At 45.8% G+C, this 20,541-nt stretch overlaps 1 protein-coding gene across 1 annotated transcript; it reads right to left on the bottom strand.

Annotated features, from left to right (window-relative positions):
- Positions 1–6,893: 6,893 nt before the first annotated feature.
- On the bottom strand, positions 6,894–9,423 carry Tomm5 (translocase of outer mitochondrial membrane 5). The gene is made up of 2 exons (XM_005078750.4): positions 9,208–9,423; positions 6,894–7,204 (listed from the first exon to the last, which is right to left on the bottom strand). Exons 1-2 carry the CDS (start codon positions 9,326–9,328, stop codon positions 7,170–7,172), a joined length of 156 nt encoding a protein of 51 aa, XP_005078807.1. The 5' UTR covers positions 9,329–9,423; the 3' UTR covers positions 6,894–7,169.
- Between the last annotated feature and the right edge of the window lie 11,118 nt (positions 9,424–20,541).

The raw sequence follows: 20,541 nt of genomic DNA, 5'->3' as shown, positions 1-20,541 counted from the left end.
AAACCCAGATCAGCATTTTTTGAAGGCCTTGAGGGCTCTTCTGCTCACCAGTCCTTCTCAGACACCTCCACATCAGCTTTCTCACTCTCCGTTCTTTCTCTGGCAAAGTGCTAGTGGTCCCCACCTGCTGTATCTTCTCAACAGAGCCTTCTCTGCTTCCCCAGCCGAAGACGCCCATCTTCTCCCATCCATCTGCACTTGGTTCTCACAGGAATTTACATAATGAGGTAATCGGAAATTAAATGATGGGGGAGGGTGACATAATGTCTGCTGGATCCCCTGAAACATTTCTTTCTTTTTCTTTTTTCTATTTTTTTTCCTTTGAGACAGTGTCTCACTATGTATCCTTGAACTCACAGTGATACACCTACAGTGCCAACCTTTTAATCCCAGCACTTGGGAGGCAGAGGCTAATCCAGATATAGAATTCTCAATTCCTTCCCCAGCACTATGCCTGCCTGCATGCTGCCATGTTTTCCCACCATGAGGATAATGGACTGAACCTCTGAAACTGTAAGTCAGCCCCAGGTAAATGTTTATAAGAGTTGCTGTGGCCATGGTGTCTCTTCACAGCAATAGGAACCCTAACAAAGACAATGGCTGAGTTCTTGGTCATCCTCCTACCTCTTGATGCACCCACAACGTTAGTATTCTTCCCCTTTAATTCAAGTTGTCATTTATTCAACTCTTTTGTTAAGATGTAACAGAGAAATGTGGAACAGAACTTGTATAAAGCAGTTTCTGGAAACGGAAAAGTTGCAGGATTCCCGCCTGGGTCCCGTTGCCGCTTTAGTCACCAAATAACACACAAGACACTAAATTAATTATGAAGCTGTTGGTCGTTTGCTACGGTTTCTAATCGGCTAGCTCTGACTTAACCATTAACCCATAATCACCAATACATATTTTTGTATTTGTTTGTTTGTTTTTCAAGATAGGGTTTCTCTGTGTGGCTTTGTAGACCAGGCTGGCCTCGAATTCAGAGATCCACCTGCCTCTGCCTCCTGAGTGCTGAGATTAAAGGCGTGTACCACCATTGCCCAGCCACCAATATGTATTTTTATAAGGACTTATTTTTCCGAGAATGCCAGACTTGCACCCTCTCTCCAGGGATCTCAATGATGCTCCTCACTTTATTTCCCAGAATCCTCCTTGACTCCTAGTCCCACCTATCTTGCTTCCCTATTGGCCAACAGTGCTTTATTGACACATACACAGGACTTCCCCCATCAGGGAAAAGACCATGCAAATTTTTTACTGCTATTTAGCCATCTCCCAGAGGGTATCCACATTAATTTCAAGTGGAAGGCTCCCTCCCTGGCCCAGCCTGTCTTGGTCACAGCTGTGGATTCAAGAAGGCATCCTCCTTCTCATGTTCAACGTGGCACTCCTACTCTGCCTTCTGGGATAATTACTCTTTGAAAAGAACACCCCTTCCATCTGTAAAAACAGCTCTAACCGAGGTCCATGTGCTTGCCGGCCATCCTGGGGCTCAGGTTCCACGGGTCCCACGTGGTGGAAAGAGAACACCAGCCCCACAAAGTCACCTCCACAAGTGTTTGCACTCAGTGTGCCCACATACGCGATAAAGAAATGCATTAAAAAAGTTTCTCACCCAAGCATGGTGACCCTCGCCTTTAATCCCAGCACTCGGGAGGCAGTGGCAGGCAGATCTCTGTGAGTTTGAGGTCAGCCTGGTCTATGTGGTGAGTTTCAGGACAGCCAGGACTAGGTAGGAAGACCCTGCCTAAACAGACAACACAATCCCAGCTTCTCGGGCACCTAAGACGGTCTGTGGGCTGAGCACTTGCAGCCGTCTCTTTAGAAGCCTGGTTTCCAGTCTCCAGTACCCATCACCCCACACATCTGGGGCCAGATGGCTAACCCTGAAGCCGCTGTCGGAGCAGAGGACCTTTTTATTTTGTCTTGCTAGGCAGCTCAGGCTGACTCAATCGTGCAGACCCCCCAGCCCCCCTCTGCCCACCTTGCTCTGGGATCACAGGTGTGTGCAGTCCTACCCAGCAGTCCTTCATGCTACAGTTTTACTAATGAAATCCGCAACTACTCAGTTCTCCCTTTGGCTTATTTCTGAACAATCATGTAATTTTATAACTGGAAAAGACCGTAAGTCAATAGAAATTTATCAGTTCTCCAGAGCAGATCCTGAGACGAGATCACCTGAATGCTTATGAAAACCAGATTTCTGGTCTCCTCCACAGTGACTGCTTTGAGAGGCCTTTGTTAAAAGCTTCCCAGGTGACGTTAGTGTGCCATTTGTTCTGGAAGGCACCTCAGCACATGACGTCTGGAACTTATGTAACAGCACAGGTGCTGTTTTCCTTATTAGACTTGAACCTCTCCTCTCACTCAGAGCTTACTACCCAGTGTGCCAGGATATAATCACCCTTCCAACTCCCTCTGAGCATGTATTCTTTGATTTGCAGGTGTATGGCTCTGATGCCTACTCACTATTCATAGTTCACAGCAAAGGTGCATTTGTAATAGAGTTCTTTTTCAACAAACAAACACGAGTGTTTAGAATATACTAGGACTGGGGCTGTAGCTCAGTTTGTAAAGCACTTGCTTAGGATTTGTGAAGTCCTGGGTTCTAGCCCTTGCACTGCAACATCAAGGGATAGTAGCACATGCCAGTAATCCTAGCACTTGAGAGGCAGAAGAAACAGGGCATCTGAAGTTCAAGAGCATCTTCCTTGGTTACAGAGTGGCTTTGAGGCCAACCGAGGATGCATTAAGACCAGCCTCAAAAAACAACCAAATGCATGTAAAATAAAATGTGCTGCTATTCTCACGCGGAACTTGGAAAGTGCCAATCAAAGTGATAACTTTGTGTTTGTGTTCTTTTCTACCACAGCTCCGAAACTTGCCTCACTGTCTTGACCATCTGTAGCAGGTCTTCCTTTGGACCACCAGTCCGTGCAGGCCCGAAGGTCTGAAATACTTACCATTCAACCCAAAGCAAAGCTAGCCAGTCCTGCCAAGTGTGGTCTTTCTGATGGCTTGCGCTGTATGCAGATATTATGAAGTAAGCATGACAGGACAAAAAAAGGTCAAATGTCAGCTGGTTTCTTTTCTGAATCGAGCAAGCAAATAGTTCAGATTTCTGCACCTGTCTTTCACTCCAAACGTAGGCTCATGTTTGTCAACCAAGAACTACTGAGTGTAGCAAAGCTATTGCTATCCCAACTGCAAGGGGCAAAGAAAGTGTTTTCTTAATGTACTGTTAGCAATGAAGAGCATTAAATTAGCTGCAGAAGTCCTGCCCCCTTATTAATTAGAAGGAATTAAGATTTCTCTTCCCCATTTCCCCCAATGTCCTCAATTTCATGTTTACAAAATGCAAATCTTCTTTACATACTCCAACTATGTACACAGTCTAAATATTTTCCTTAAAAAAATTACTTGTAGCCAAGTGTTAGTGGCACACGGCTTTAATCCCAGCACTTGGGAGGCAGAGGCAGGTGGATCTCTGTGAGTTCGAGACCAGCCTGGCCTACAAGAGCTAGTTCCAGGACAGCCTCCAAAGCCACAGAGAAACCCTATCTCAAAAAAAATTATTTTATGCTCATGAGTGTTTTGTCTGCATCACGTGTAGGTTTTGTGTCCAGGGATGTCATTAGATTATGACTCCCAGACAGAGTTACAGAAGGTTGACACCTACCATTTGGGGCTGAGAATTGAGCCTGGGTCCCCAGTCAATGCTTTTAACCACTGAGCTATCACTCCAGCCCCGAAATATTTTCTAATGTATTATTTTAGAACTGCCTGCTCCAAGCACTGAACACTCTTAGTATAGCCAGAATTTAAAAAAAGCTACTACAGGCTGGCCACAGAATTGTAACCCAGCACTTGGAAGACAGAGGTGCAGGATTCAAAGTTCAAGGTACACCAGGACCATGTAGCAGCAGGCTAAAACAAGCCACTTACTGAAAACTGACCATCACATTTTGTTTTCTTTTTTTTCAAGACAGGGTTTCCTTGGCTGTCCTGGAACTTGCTCTGTAGACCAGGCTGGCCTTGAACTCACAAAGATCCACCTGCCTCTGCCTCCTAAGTGTTGGGATTAAAGTCGTGTGCCACCACCGCCTGGCCACATCACACTTTCTTATTTCAGGCTGAACTCACACTAGAATCCCCAGCAGCAACCACACTTTTCCTTTAGGAAAAGCACACAAATATCAAAAGTCCCCCGAGACTTGGAAAGCTGTTTAAATGCCACACTGAAACTTGATCCTAAACTCCTCCATTTGTTAAAAGATGCTGACTGGTCAAGGTTATGTTTTGGTAATGAATTTAAGTGATTTTTGTTGTTTGTTTTCAGGCAGCCTAGGTGGGCCCCAAACTAAAATCCTTCTAGCTGGGATTACAGATGGGTGCCACCACGCTTGTCTACTTAGTGCCTGATAATTCCGGAAGTCTGAGTACACATCAGGATTGGCATGCCACCTATCACATCCGCCAATGCAAATGCAATCAGACCAACCATCAGTAATTATTGCTTACCAAGTGCCAGTTATTCCCCTTGACCGGCATTCTACTACTCCACAACTGAAAAAGAATTCAGAGGTTCAGCATCTCAAGCCCCGGGACCAGGACCCAAAATCCAATGTACTTCTCTTTGGGGCAGTGTTCACACCATGGTGTTACAAACTGCATGCTTGCAGCTAAGGAGGGGATGTAGGTTACTACACACAACACCGAGTAACAGGCTAAAAACACGCGTGCTGTGTGGGTAAAGGCGGCGAGCTGAACACACGCACTCGCCTGAGATTCCAGTGGATAACAGTAAAGGGTTTTGTCCAGGTTAAAGTTAGAATCTCAAATGAGAGGGCATGAAACAGCAGCTGAAAGCTGGAAAGCAAAAGCCAGCAGTAGGAAAAGCAAATGAAACAAAAAAAGAATCCCATTGTACAGTCTCGGAAATGGTAGTCACTAAGCTAAGAACTAGCCAGGGAAGGTCTAAGCTCTCAGGTGTGGGCTAAGCAACCTCTACAAGGTGGCCATCTCCCTCTGCCTGGGGCCTCACCTAAGCCCTCACCCATCACTTGACTCCCAGAATCCTAGCGAGGCCTACCTTCTTCACGTACAAGATCGGAAGCATGTTCTCTTAGGAATGACCAGCTTAATAGAAAATACCTAAAGTATCGACACATACCTTCTTGCCAATTAAATACCTCCAAAGATCTCCCTTAAGAGCCTAAGGCCATCAAGCTCCACCCACTCAGTCTCCTAACATGAAAAACAGACAAAAGCCACTTTAGACACCAGACTATGAAGGACAAAGAAAGCATAACGGTTGTGTTATTTGTCTCTACAAAGAGAGGAGGGAAAGAAACCACCAAAAAAATACTCAAAATTTCAGGGGAGGGGGGCTGGGGAGGGCAGTGCAAGCATCGAATCCCAGCACTTGGGAGGCAGAGGCAGGCAGATCTCTGAGTTTGAGGACAGCCTGGTCTACATAGTTCCAGGACAGCCAGGGGTACACAGAGAAACCCTGTCTCAAAAAACCCAAACCAAAACAAAAAACCAACAAATAAACCACAAAACTCATGAGAACTAATGGATGATATGTTTCAAGTTTTAACACAGCGATCAAGTGCCCAGTACAGTGAATTAAACACATACTAGAGTGTGTCACTGTGGAATAGAAGACTAGGACAACAGATCCTTGGTTCTCAGAGAGAAAAATCAGGCCTCAAAGAGAGACCAGGAGTCAGAATGGCTTCATTTCTTAGAAGACTCAAACCCACAGCCAATGTCTCAATGCCTTAAAATACTGAAGTATGAAGGTTCCAAGCCAGAGCTCTACATTCAGCAAAAAGGTGAGACTAGAAAAAAAGCAACTATCAGGTCAGAAAGGTCTAAAAATGTTTACCTTCCATGTCACCAGCCAGGGTTCCATGAAAGCAAACATTAGCAGACAGGAGACTCAATTTGGGATAAGAAAAGGTTGTCCTCAAGTTACAGCCATACAGTCAGAGAAGCAAAGGCTCTGGGAAGACTCCCTAGGGAAGATGGCACCTGATCACACCAAATGATGTCAACAGCTTTGGTACCTGGTGAAAGGTTAGTTCATTTAGTGGAAAAATAAGCCTAGGGGTTAAAAGAAAAAATGTGTAGGAAAAGAAAACCATCAGTCCAGCCAAAATCACACTGGGTTACGCACAGGGAGACAGTGACAAGCATGCACGATGGGTATAAAGATTGAACAAAGTCCTGTCAATACGCCAGTAGCAAGCGGGCAATAACTAAACCAGAAATTACGGCGGCCGCAGCAGCATGCTACCAGGGGACACGCTGGTGGGGCTGCAGCTCCGATTCTAGGGAATCCAATGTCCTCTTCTGGTCTCCAGGGGCACCACATGGTACACATATATACATGCAGGCAGACACATATACACAAAGCACAAACAGTCTTAAAAAACCACGGTAAAACGTGGGCATAGATAGTTGGAACATTGCCCCCTTCAGCCAACAAACCCAGAGAAATATATTTGATTTTAAATACAGCATTTTCCCACCATTCATGGTGGTTCTATTTTCAGCATCAAGCAGTGAGCTCAGTCCATTAGGAATTTGGCAAGAAAGCACACTGCCACATAGAGTTCAAAGGAAACTCTCTACAGGAGCAATAGCTTCAGTGTTGCAGCGGTTTTACCAGGGATGGCCATCACCAGCAAAACGTGGGATCAAAAAAACCCCCCAAGAACCTAAGCTTTTTTCATCAGAGTGTTTATTAAAAATATAGACCGACGGTTCTGTGCTTAAATGTCATTGTGGGTGTATGCTGACTTCCATCAAACAAACTCTTCACAAATACAGAAGTTGTAAACAGAAATGACTGCCGAGACAGTACCATTTCAGACATAAGCCCCTTAGAGTTTGATAGTTTTTACAATTCCATCAACCCTCACAGAGGTGGCTCTCACAGGCCCAAGGGCAACCAGACCACAAGACATCATTTCGCACTTCCCAAAGAGTTTTATATTTCAGCTACGAAGATCAGTTCTCAAGGCCCGACTTGGTCTTAACAAGTAGAGTTTTTATGTCTATTCAATCAGTCTTACACCTTTCTGGGCCGATTCATCTGCAGACAGGAGGAGAAACTGTCACCAGATTCTTCATGCCATGCATCCGTGTGCTTCCAATCTTCATATGCTGTCCAACTTTTTTAAGATATATGGAGCTGAAAGAAAAACCCCAAATTAGGTTTTATTCTGAGTCCACAGGCTATACTGCAGAATTATACAACTGGGTGTAAAAGAAACTTTATGAAATATGGTTTTGGCAACAACTCCTAAACAGTGATTGAGCGCATTCCAGTGTCACTCAGTTCTCCACCATAAACCCCCCCCCCAACCTTTCCTCCACGGCTGTAAATATCAGTCCCTTACCGTGGGGACCTTTGACTTTGCAGTGCAGGGAGTTGAACCGAGGGCCTTGCACAGGCCAGGCAAGCCCTTTACCAAGGTGTATCTCTAGCTCTGGGGAGTTATTTTGACCTAAACAGAACAAAAGTCTAGCGGAAACAAATGGGCATTGGGTTCACATCTCAATCCTGGGCAAGCAACCAACTGGCAGAAAGCACAGGGTCTTCTCAGAGACTACCTGTCCTTTGCGTCCTTCAGGTCACACCAGTTACTCTGCTGGTTTGTTAAGTGGCACACACAGAACTGTCTGGGACACTAAGTGACATCATTACTAGAACCGAGACAGCCCAGCAGAAAGCCTGTCTGCTGTCAATCAGGAGGACCAGAGTTCTGGTCCCAGCACCCACACCTGGCAGCTTACAATTTGCCTGTTTAACTCTAGTTCCAGGGGTTCCGACGCCCCTTCTGGACTGTGCAGATGCACGCTGGCATGTGGCTCACGTACAAGACTAGCAGACAAATAGGACTCTTTGAAGAGTGCTAAGTTGGTGCACATCAGATACAGATCACTAAGCTAATGCTTTCTCGGCAGCTCTTCTCTAAGAAAAGGTTGAGAAGCAGTGTCAAGAGGCTTCGGATGAACAAGATGACTTGGGTGTTTCTGATCTCCATGATGCCCTCTCCTGGAGAGGCCAGCAACACCGGGAGAAAACGGCACTGAATGAACGAGCCCTCCACCTCCGTGAATCCCAGGCGCCGCTTAACTCTAAAAATGCTGGTAAATGCAAAGCACCGAACAACGAGAAGGATGTTGTATGGAGGGCGTGAGGGTCAGTCAATTCTGTTATATCATTAGAGAGCTAATTGGTTTTTGCTATTTTTTTTTTGAGACAGGGTTTCTCTGTATTGTTTTGGAAGCTGTCCTGGATTAAAGGTGTGCGCCACCAATGCCCGTCGAGAACTAATTGTTTAAAAAACAAGCAATCCTTATTTTGAGGTAGTGGCAGGCGGATCTCTGTGAGTTCAAGGCCAGCCTGGTCTACAGAGCGAGTTCCAGGACAGCCAGGGCTACAAAATGCACTTTGCTATTTATTTGTGTGTATTCTGGTGTGCGTGCACACGTTGGTGCAGATGTGGAGGTCAGAGTACAATCACTCGGCTCTCTTCTGTGGATCCAACTTGGCGGCACGTGCCTTAACCCAGTTAACCATCCACTTTCTACTTTGTTAGTCTGTCTTTAACCCTGGTGTGCCCCTTGAACTCAAGCTCTCACTTGCAAAAGGAACAACGCTCAAGTAAGGAAATTAAGTTGTTGCCAGTGGTGAAATCTCAGTAGCTCTACAAGCGCCTTTCTCTTTTCATCTTTCAGGAAAAGGAAAACCAACTACTTACTTCAGCCTCTGTACAAACAAACACAAGGAAAGCACATTTTTTCGGATTTCAAAGGCAAGCACCGAAAGAAAGTGCGTGGTACCGAGTTAAGAGCTCGGAATTCTAGCTCATGTTGATTCTCAATCTCCAGATGACCTTGGGTCAGCCACTTCCCGGGGACCGTCTCTAGGTTGGCCAAACCAGGGTTTGGTTCACCGGATAACTCCCGGAGGTCTAAGTGAGCAAAGGTGACCTAGCCACGCGCCCCCGGCCACCACGATCCCCCGGCACATTCTCAGGACCCGCAGACCCCCAGAGGGCACGCGGTCGGGCCGCCCTGGGCATGCATGCCCCGCCCTCCCTAGGATGCACAACTCAAGGCCCCACGGCCGCGTGCAGGGCTGGGGTGGACGCGTGGCCTCATGGCCACGGCGCGAAGGACACTCACTGACTCGCAGCAGGGCCACGTAGATGAGGAAGTTCCGAATGGAGGAGATCACATCCTCGCGCATCTTCCGCTTCATCTCCTCGGGATCCAGCTTCGGCGCGAGACCCTCGATCCGGAACATTGCGGCTCTCTCTCCAAAGCTTGCAGGCGCTGCACCCTGCTCTCCTCCTGTGGCCGCCTTCCACCCGAACTCAGTCAGACTCTACTTCCTGTCCCACCCTCGTTTCCGTCCTGTGACGGGAACCTGCAAGGGTCAATCCTCATCCAGTCCGCGTGCGTATGAAGCAAGGAGACCAGAAGGGGGCGGCCGAAGTCTCAAATCTTGGAACCTTGGTGGATCTCGGTGGTTTCTTAGGTAGTCGACCGCGGGGCTGGAACCGGCAGTGCTACCAGTAAAGTTGTTTTATGCTGTCTAGTAGGGAGGCTTGTGCATATGTAACACCATAAATAATAGTAGCTAGCATTATGGAGTACCCGACACAGTACTTCGTGAATTGCACATTATAATCTTCATTTCCTAGATTTGAAAATTAAAACACACTAGCCAGAAAAAACTTAGTTGCCAATGTAGCTCATTTTCCATATCGATTACTTAGCATGCATGAAGCCTGGGCTGTTAGTTTGTTTTCCGTAGTAATAAACACCACCAAAGCAACTTGGGGAGGAGGTTTATTTCACCTAACCTGTTACAATCTATCATCCAGGGAAGCCAAGGCAGGAATTCAAGCCAGAAGCTAGAAGCAGAGACCAAGGAGGGGTGCTCCTCTCACGGGCTAGTTTGCCCTGGTCCCAGCAGCTACTTTTCTTCTACAACTCAGGACCACAGCGGGCTAAGCCCTCCTCCGTCCATTAGTGGTTATGACGATGCCCCTCACAAACCACCAACAAGCCTGTCTGGTGGAGACCAGGCCTCAATTGAGGTTTTCTCTTCCCAGGTGACTCTAGTTTGTGTCCAGGTGACAAAACCTAGCCAGCACAGAGGTGCACGCACGCCTGTGATCCCAGCACAGGGTTGGCGGAAGATCAACAGTTGAAGGTCAAGGTGGGAAGGCTCTCGGCCCTCAGGAGACAGGCTGTAGAGTCACTGCAAGTTTGCGGCCCAGCCTGGGCTACAAAGTCATATACAAGGACAATCTGGGCTAGATAGGCTGTCTCAAACAAACAACCCCAAGATAAACAACAACCCTCCCCCAAAAAATAGAGTTCAAGGTTACCGTCCTCAGCTAGTGCATTTCATACCTTATTGACATCTAGAACCCCAGAGACTGAAGCTTTAACATTTCCGGAATCGTTTCCGTATCCTCCTTTTTGGAGTTAGATGACTCTTATATTCTGATGCAGACCTTGGAATATCACAAGTGTGAGCCACATTTAATTTGACTAACATTGTACAGATGAGAGGAAACCAAGTGCACTGTTTAAGTTCTCAGACATGAAATCAGAAGCTGAATTTTTCACATAATTCAATGCCAGGTTGTCTTGTCTTGAGGGTGCGTTGTGTAGCAACAATGAATTTGGGGTTAAAAAAAGAACAACCATTTACTATGAGAGCAATTGATAGTGTTAGCATAACTGTCTACCTTCCTGATTGACAGCGTGTAAGACCCTGGGGTTAGGGAGAAAAAAAAATCCCTCGTCTGCTTATTCGAGCTTTAATGAACACTTGCATCTATAATTCATACAGTGGACCAGCAGGAGCAGCTCTAGTGTAGGAGGGGCTGACTCCCAAGGAAAAGCTCCAGCCAAGCCCTGCTGAGCGAGTGAGTTCCCTCGGAAGGAGCCTGGAAAGATCGTGTGTTTTGAATTCTAATTGCATCACTGAGGGCAGAGTAGTCTGGAGAGTATGAATGTTGAAATATCATCACTTGTGGTCAGGCAGTGTGCTGACTAGATTTTGTGTCAAGTTGACACCAGCTTGGGTCATCTGGGAAGAGGGCACTTCAAATGACAAAATGTCTCCAACAGATTGGCCTGTGGGGGCATTTTCTTGATTACAGGTTGATGTAGGAGGGCCCAGCCCACTGTGAGCAGTACAATTCCTTCACAGCTGATCTTGGGTTGTGTGATGAAGCCGGCTGAACAAGCCAGCAAGCAGCCCTCCTCCAGGCCCTCGGTTTCCGTCACTGCCTCCAGCTCCCACCCTGGTTTCCCTTTGTGACAGAGTACAGCTGTAAGCTGAAATAAATTATTTCTTTCCCAAGTTGCTTTTGGTTATGGCATTTACCACATCAATAAAACCAAACTAAAACAGATAACAAAACAGCCAGTTTGAACAATAATCAGAGCTTGCCACACATGGTGGCTCACGCCTTTATTCTCAGCACGTAGGAGGCAGAGGCAGGTGGACCTCTGAGTTTGAGGCCAGCCTGGTCTACAAAGTGAGTTCCAGGACAGCCAGGGTTACACAGAGAAACCCTGTCACTGAAAACAAACAAACAAACAAAAATCAATAAGCTGATCTCATCCATCTGAAAAGTGGAGCAAAACAGATTGGGAAGGAAATAATTACATATCTAGTAGCTTAGACTGTGTTTAGATGTGGAAATACTTTGTTTTTCCTATACTGAACTCCTTTTGGTTCACAGAATGGATTAAATTAGCAAAAAAATATGCTTATTGAAAAAAGTGTAGATTTTTAGAGACTTGAGTTGTTAAATTCAAGAGGCACCTGTTTATGTCAGACCAGGCTGGAATTGAACTTACAGAGATCCGCCTGCTTTAGATTTATTTACTTTTATTTTATGAGTGTTTTTCCTGCATGGATGTCTGTGCATCATGTGTGTGCCTGGTACCCAAGGAGGTCAGAAGAAGGTGTTGAATCTTTAGGAACTGCAGTTACAGATGGTTGTGAGCCTCCTTGTGGGTGTTGGGAATTGAACTTGGGTCCTCTGCAAAAGCAGCAAGTGCTGTTGGCTTCTGAGGCACCTCTTCAGCCCCAGGGCAGTGTAATTTGTATGAAGATTCCTTAGGAAGGTCTGGTGCCTCAAGTGACCGAGAGGCATTAATTGACTAGTGCAGCCCAGTTTACTAGTGTGCATCAGGTCTAGGGGGATTGTTTCTGCGTCCAGGACACACATCATGGTGAACTTGGCCTTTCCCCTTTGCATGGCCCCTCTAATTGTCTTGGAGAACACCCATAAAAACAGGATCCCCATTTTAGGCTTTTAAATAGTGCTTATTTATATATCTTTTTTTTTTTTTGGTTTTTACGAGACAGGGTTTCTCTGTATTGTTTTGGAGGCTGTCAGTCCAGCCTGACCTGGAACTCACAAACATCCGCCTGCCTCTGCCTCCCGAGTGATGGGATTAAAGGTGTGCGCCACCACCGCCTGGCTCTTATTTATATATCTATTTATATAGCATATAGGTGATGGTGTCATCCAATACACAGAGGGTTTAGGTGAGGCAAATTAAAAAACATGATGCTTCCAGAAGTCATTTCACATCATTGGATGGTGTCATTTCACATCTTCAACTCCTCATTATTTTTCCCTCATCTGGATGCCGAATGCTTTGAGTCTCATCTTTGAAGTCACTTCTAACTCTAAAATGCTATATTTCCAAGCTCACCATGTTTCCCCTCTTTCTATAACATGAACCAAAGGCTAAGGGCAAAGGATTTCCTGTGAAGTGCACTGAGACGCAAAAATAAAGAAGTATGCACACATAATTTAATATTGGTGTTTGTGTTCCTTAGTTTGATCACAGAGGAAGCAGCAGCTGACATCATAGCCTGTCTTGTTTTCCATCTAGATCCCAGGAGGGATTTAGGAGCCATTTCCTTTGACTCAATTTCCCAGACAACTCTCATGTAAGTGTTTGGAGTGTACGACCAAACTGTAAGGGAATTAAATGTTTTATATTTCCATCACTGGGGAGGCATTTATATGTGCATGGCCAGAGAGTCACTGATGATTCTTGATCAAGGAAAGAACACAATATGAAATCTCAGTGAGCCTGTGCTTTGTGGTCTATAGAAAACTGTAGACTTCTCTGGACAGTTCAGCTTCTCTACTTAACACACAGGGAAACTGCGGCCCAGAGAGGAGCTAATTAAGGAAAGAGAGACCTAGGTGAGTTTCTGACCTCTAGTTTTGGGTTTCCTCCCATCATAGCCCGCTAGAACGAGTGATTTCATTGACAGTCCTCCCCCAAGAGATGAGGACAGCAGGAATGGGGGCTCTTTCCATCTTTGGAGAGGCAGGGTTTACCCTGCAGCAGGCTGAGGGTAACGCTTTCCACACTCCCACACCCATGCTGGCAGCTGATCTGGACTGAGTTATTATTCTGCTACATGTCTATCCTTCCTCATTCCTCAGGAGAGGAGAGCATTCTAGCACTCCCTGGACATTTTCCGGGTGTGGTGGGGGCATTCCTTTACTCCTAGTAGTAGAAGCTGGGAGAGGGAAGAGTAAGTAAGAGTTCAAGTTCATTCTCTACTACACAACAAATTTAAGGCTATCCCGGGCTACATGAGACCCCTATACCAAAGAAAATCAAAATCAAAATCATAAAAATAATCTTGACTTTGAAGTCTACTCAGGACTCAAAGTGAATCAACAGAATTCAGGACAAGGAAGAGAGGCTTGGGCTCTCAAAGAGTGCCATGTGGGTCAGCAAGGTGGCTCAGCAGGTGAAGGTGTTTCCTGCCAAGCCTGATGACCCAGGTCCCACACGATGAAAAGACCTCTATACTCACGCCCTCAGCAACAAACAAACAAGGATGTTTAAGGAGATTTCTCTGATCAGGTGTGATGGTGCGCCTCAGGAGGTAGGGGCAGACAGATCTGACATCTGTGTCTGCATAGTGGTTCCAGGCCAGCAGGGGCTGTGTAATGAGACCCTGTATCAAACAACAGTAACCAGGAGATTGCTCTGTGATAGATGCTCATACCCTCACCCAATAGATAAGGCATCATACTTCCAGATATTGCTACCTAGTGAGAGATTTACATCTCCAGGAAGGGGCCCTTTGGAACCTCAAAGAATGAAGAGAGTTTTGATGGACTTCACCTCACCGGCTTCCTCTTTATAGAACACTCTGCTCTTGTTTTCATAGTGAGGCCTTCACCATCTGAATGATTTATAAGCATATGGTCCCTTTCCAAGAACCCTGGAAGCACAAGTGTAAGGAGTGTATTTGGTCATTCTCAAGTCCTCCGACCATTGAGGGCATGTGTTTATTGATAAGTATTGGATCCCCGGTTATTGGGTATCCTCTGCCGATACAACAAGCCAAATCAAACAGAATTAATAAGACTATTTAATAAACAGAGCGAAGCAACTCCCAGGTGACTCCTGGGAAGGCAGGAGAGAGAGCACATGGCAGGTCTGGTGACCAGGTATTAAATACCCTGTAGGCGTGGTCTTGCACAACTTCAAGGGAGGAACTGGCGGCTGAGGGATGGGGTCTGGAATGGGAGGAGTGGGGACCAGGTGCCCAGCTGAACATCTGGGCAGGGTCTAGAATGGGAGAGTGAGACTAGAGATTCCCAGTGTCTATATGTGATTAAAAACTTACTACCCATTGAGTGAATGAACGAATGAATGAATGAGTGAGTGAATAGCAATGTATGCATTAGGCTGAAAGGAAATAATCCCCAAAAGAAATTTATTCCAAATAGTATTTATTATATTTCTATATAAGGACTTATTTCTTACAGCTTTGGTAAACTTGGTTTTGTTTGGCTGAGGACAATAGGGGTCCAGTGAGATGGTGCAGTGTGTGAGTGCCATGTCTGCCAAGCCTGAGGGTCCTGGAGACCAAACTCATGTCCTCAGTCTTGGCAGCAAGCGCCCCTACCCACTGAGCTATCTGCCAATCCGCTTTTCTCATTGATTGTTTGATACAGGGTCTCACAATACAGTTCTCGCTGACCTAGAACTTACCAACTAGACCAGACTCGCTTTGAAGTCACAGAGATCTGCCCAACATATTTTTTAATTTAAGAGAAGCCCTATTAGTGCATATTCATCATACAAAGAAAAGGGTTTATAATGACACTTTCATTTAAATGTATTGTTTACTATTACAATGCGTTACCCCACTGCTCTCTCCTGTGCCCACAGTCAAACTAGCCCCTTCCCCTGCCCAAATAAAATAGTCTGTTTTCTACTTTCATGTCATATGTATGTATGTATGTATCTTTAGAGAGAGAAGTTTCACGTTTGTCTTTCTGAGTGTGTCCTATCTTACTTAACTAGATGCTCTTTGTTTCCATTCACTCTCCTAAGAGACACCTTTCTTTATGGTAAACAAAAGTCCAGTGTGTGTGTGTGTGTGTGTGTGTGTGTGTGCTCCATATTTCCTTTCTCTAGATATCTGTTGATGGAAAAGCTAGTCATCTGCAGGAGTCAAGAATGACCCCTAGGGCTGGGGAGATGCCTCAGTGAGTGAAGAACTTACCTTGAAGCATGGAGGCCTGAGTTTGGATCCCCAGAACTCATATAAAAGATGGGTGTGGTGACACAAGTCTGGAACCCCAGCATTGGGAGGCAGAGAAGAGGGAGGATTCCTGGGGCTTGTTGGTTATCCAGTCTTAAACAGTCTTAGAAAATAAGGTTGAGAGGGCAAGCAGGATGGCCTAGTGACCTGGGTTCGATACCCAGGATCCACATGGTAGAAGCAAGAATTCCTACAAGCTGTTCCCTGAAAATAAAAAATAAATGTAAAATGTAGGAGAGCAATAAGACACCCAGTGTTGACATTTGATCTCCATAAGTACTCAAGCATGTATGTATACATAGTATGTATACATAAGTACACATGTATGTATATGTACATGCATACATACACCACACATATACACATACACATTTAAAGAAAACAGTATTATTGGGGCTGGAGAGATGACCCAGTGGTTAAGAGCACTGGCTGCTCTTCCAGAAAATCCTTGTTCGATTCCCAGCACCTACATGGTAGCTGGTAAACACCTGTAACTCCAGTTTTAGGGGATTCTACTCTTTGTATGAATGCTTGTATATATACACACTGTGTGCTTGTGGTGCAGGCAAAATACCTATACACATAAAAATAAAATGAAAACAATTTAAACTATGATCTTTAAATTTCATTGCTTTTATTTATCTATAACAATATAATTATATAAAACCCATATGATGCTTTCTATCTCTCATTTTTAAATCAAAAATACATATTTATTTACTTTAAGATATATTTATTCTTATTTTATGTGCATGAGTGTTTGGCAAGTTTGCATGCATGTATGTGCATCACGTGCATGCCTTGAGTTCTCAGATACCAGAAGAGGGCTCTGATCCCCTGGAACTGAAGTTTTGGGTGGTTGTCAAACCACATGTGGGTGCTGGGAACAGAGCCCGGGGCCTCTATAAGAGCAGCAAGCCACCAGGTGTGGTGGCACACACTTTAATCTCAGCACTCAGGAGGCAGAGGCAGGTGGATCTCTGTGAGTTCAAGGCCAGCTGATCTACAGAGTCAGTTCCAGGACAGCCAAGGCTGCATAATGAGACCCAGTCTTGAAGAAAAAAAGAACAGCAAGCATTCTTGACCACTGAGTGGCCTCTCCAGCCCCTCATATTTGTTTTATAATAATATGGAATTAAGAAAGGAAGAAAGCAATCTCCTATAATACCACAGCCGCTATTGTTATATTGATAGTAACCCTTTCAGAGTTTCTCCAAGTTTCCATTCCCACACTCTCCCTCTGATGTTTAGAGCATGACAAACAAGTCTTATGAGAGCTGCATTGGTGGCGCATGCCTTTAATCCCAGCACTTTGGAGGCAGAGGCAGGCGGATCTCTGTGAATTCGAGGCCAGCCTGGTCTACAGAGTGAGTTCCAGGACAACTTCCAAAGCTACAGAGAAACCCTGTATCGAAAAACCAAAAACAAGTCTTATGAAAGGCAAACACTACTTGTCTCATCTTAGAAAAGAAACACATTTAGCACAAATTCTAATTGGTCTTAATAATAAAAACCCAAAGTCAGATTTAGGGGTTAATGCTGAAAGATCAGAATAGCAGAGCAACCAGCCACTAGCTCTTACCTCTACTGAATCCTCAGACCGAAGTGGTGATCCTGTCTCTAGGAATCGTCAGACTGAATGATCTGAGCTCCTGTCTCTGCCTTCCTCATGCTCCTCTCTCTGCCCAGCCATATCCCTTACTGTCTCCACCTCCTTAGTTCTGGGATTAAAGTGTGAGCTGCCACCACTTGACTCTGTTTCTTTTTCAGACTGGATCAATTTCATGTAGCCCAGGCTGGTCTTGAACTAACAGAGATTCATGTGCCTCTGTCTTCCAAGTGCAGGGATTAAGGGTGTGTGCTACCACTGCCTGGACCCTATGGCTAACTAGCGTGGCTAGCTCCGCACTCTGATCTCCAGACAAGCTTTATTTGTTAGAGCACAATCAAAATATATACAAATGCTTCCCCGCTCCCCAGCATGTCAGAGTTCAGTTGCTCCATATTACACAGACAGTGAAGGGAAGAGCACGCTGGTCATTCCGTTTCATGATGTTTGGAACCCATCAGGGTAGAACAAAGGCCAGTCCTAACGCGAAGCCTTGCTTCCCGGCTCAGATGGGAAACACAGTGTAAGCTGTCTTTGGTGCTTGGCTATTGACTTCAGCACCCCTGCCTTTGTGTGAGCACCTCCAGTTCTGGGGACTCCCCAACTCTCTGGGACAAGTTCTGTGTGTCTTTCCATGCTATTCACCCAGTTATATCCTCCTAACTGTCTGCCAGAAATTGTCCCAACTTCCCTTGTGTCTCCATAAGGAGACTGGAATCTCCCTTGAAACATGCTTCTCCAGGATAAACTACATTTTGCAAAATCCTTGTAGATTTTTGTAGTTTTCCCTTATGCACAACCTTAGCTTTCTCTTTTTAAACTTTTTGTTTGTGTAGGTGTTTTGATGTTTTGCTTGCATGTTTGTCTGTGTGCCTGCTTCCCTTTGAGGCCAAAAGAGGCCATCAGATCCCCTGGATAGTTGTGATAGTTCCAGATAGCTGTGAGCCACCATGCTGGGACCTAAACCCAGGTCCTCTGGAAGAGCAACCACTGCTCTTTACCACTGAGTCATGCCTCTAGCCTACAACCTTAACTTTCCTGTTTAACAATGATATACTCTGCATCTACACTCGCACACACACATTGGTGCACATGCACACGGCCTCAAAGGGACTTACTTGGGACTCTGGGATTCGAAGCCAGAAACTCTCCATTCCTACCCAGAAATGTGGAACAAGAGTGTGGGCCTGGGAATCCATCTCTTTAGTCCATGGTCCTCCCCACGACAAATGGAATTCTCTGGCCACCCTTTCTAGTCTTGATCTTCAGTCTATGAAATGCAGAGGTGGGGTGTCTCCGCAGTGGAAGGGCAGACTCTTGAGGTAAAGGCTGGGTTTCCATTCTGCCCCTCTGTGAAGCTGAACGCTTGTGTCAGATATGAGCCTTCCTATGCTCTTGTTTTTTCATCTGTAACAGAGGAGCGTGGTATCCATTCAAAGTGCTGTTGAGAGGGCTTGATAAAATATTGTTTTTAAAGTGCTTGACTTATGGTGGACCCTTAATAAGTGATAGCTACTACTAATAAATAATTTTTCAGTAAGGAAAATGAATCATGGCTCAGTCACACTCAAAATGGAACAAGGATCGTTTTTACAACAATATTTGTTATCATTTTTCCAGCGCCGGCTATCACTGTCCTCCAGTTCACAGGACATTTGAAGGAATCACATATGCCAATAGCCTCGAAGCCTTGCTTTCTGTTCCCTCTGCAGTTCAAAGACAGATTTGGTTTGCGGGTCCATCCTCTCTCTGAAAGTGCTTACCTTGAAGGACTTTTGAAGCTCTCAGCTTGTCGTTGGCTTTAGACACCACAGGCTACACAACGCTTTCCAAAAAGCATTCCTCTCCTTGTTCTCCGCGTTCTCTGATCTTTCCAACCATGCTCTGCAGCCTTTTCCTACACGTGTCCTTCTAGTCATTTCTTCAGTGTGCTTTTAGGTCCTTTCCTGGATCCTCCTCTCTGCACAAATATACAGTCTAGCCTGGCTTCAACCGCCATCCTTAATAGTGATTTGCCACATGACTTTAGCTCATTTCTTTCCAGAAACACAGACCTGCATATACAACCAATGTACTCATTGATTTGTTTTGGGTAAGGATCTCATGTAGCCAAGCTAACCTTTAACCCCTGTTCCTCCTGCCTCTACCTGCCAAGTGTTTGCATTGTGTGGGAGTATCATCACACCCGGCTCATCTGATGGCTATCCATACTGTCCTGTCCACCGGCCTACGAGTACCTCACACATCACCTTTTCAATGTGGAACCAATCACCTTCCCTTCCATCTTAGCCCTCTTAGGGCCGCTACTCTAGATCGTCTGAAACTATGTAATTTATGAAGAACAGGTGTTTACTCTGTCTTGGACAGGAGCAAAAGATCAAAGCGCTGGCAGCGAGCCTGGTGGACTGGCTGCATGCTCACATCAAGGGGCAGGGAGGCCAGAGAGAGGCCCCTCCTGAAGGTCCTGTTTATAATGGCATTCACGAATTCACAGGAGCAGAGTTGTCACCCCCCCCCAACACCTCCTGATTTCTATGAGTTCAAGGCCATCCAAGTCTACACAGGGAAACCTTATCTTTAAAAATACCTTAAAAAGAAGAAGCCCAAGACACAGAAGCAGAGGTGATGGGGAGAGGAAGAGGAAAAGAAGGGGGGAGGGGATGAAGAATCTGCCCTTCCTGTATGCTTATCCGTGACGGCTTCTCTATGCCTATAAGACTTATGCCTAATCCTGTCTCAGTATGAATGCACCCACCATAATGCCTTCTCATTGCTGTGTCTCCAAAGCCAGCCGAGTGCTTAGCAAATGGTAAGTGCCCAGTGTCTCCTAAGTCTGCTGTTATACAAAACGATGGAGGGGCCAGTGCTGAAGTTTTCACTGTAAGCCCACTGGAATTTGCAGGAGAGAACTGAAAAGTCTCAGAGGCCATAAACAACGTGTGGGCGCATCTTGCTTTTCAGCATGACAGACAGACGAGGCACAGTGATGGATAGACCACAACATCTCTCGAAAACCTACACAGCGTTTACACTTCCGCACTCATCCCCTTGTGGGTGAAGAGCCCCAGGTGAGCCGGGATTGCTCACTCCAGGTGAGCCGGGATTGCTCACTCCAGGTGAGCCGGGATTGCTCACTCCAGGTGAGCCGGGATTGCTCACTCCAAGCGGGACTGGCAAGCCTGCCGGCACACCCCAGGAGGGTGTGGACTGTGCCAAGTGTTTAACAGCCAGCGAGGGTGGAGAGCAGAAGGACGGGTTGGGAGAAGAATGACACACAAGA

This window comes from Mesocricetus auratus, unplaced genomic scaffold (assembly GCF_017639785.1).
Source record: "Mesocricetus auratus isolate SY011 unplaced genomic scaffold, BCM_Maur_2.0 Super-Scaffold_6730, whole genome shotgun sequence".
Classification (NCBI taxonomy): domain Eukaryota; kingdom Metazoa; phylum Chordata; class Mammalia; order Rodentia; family Cricetidae; genus Mesocricetus; species Mesocricetus auratus.
Note: the sequence above shows the minus strand (reverse complement) of the source record. Positions and strands in the feature narration are given on the sequence as shown.

Coding starts and splice junctions, on each gene's coding strand:
- Tomm5 (XM_005078750.4), bottom strand. CDS start 9,328: ATGTTCCGGATCGAGGGTCTCGCGCCGAAGCTGGATCCCGAGGAGATG. Junction 7,205..9,207: donor CGTGGCCCTGCTGCGAGTCA/GTGAGTGTCCTT, acceptor TTTTTCTTTCAG/CTCCATATATCTTAAAAAAG.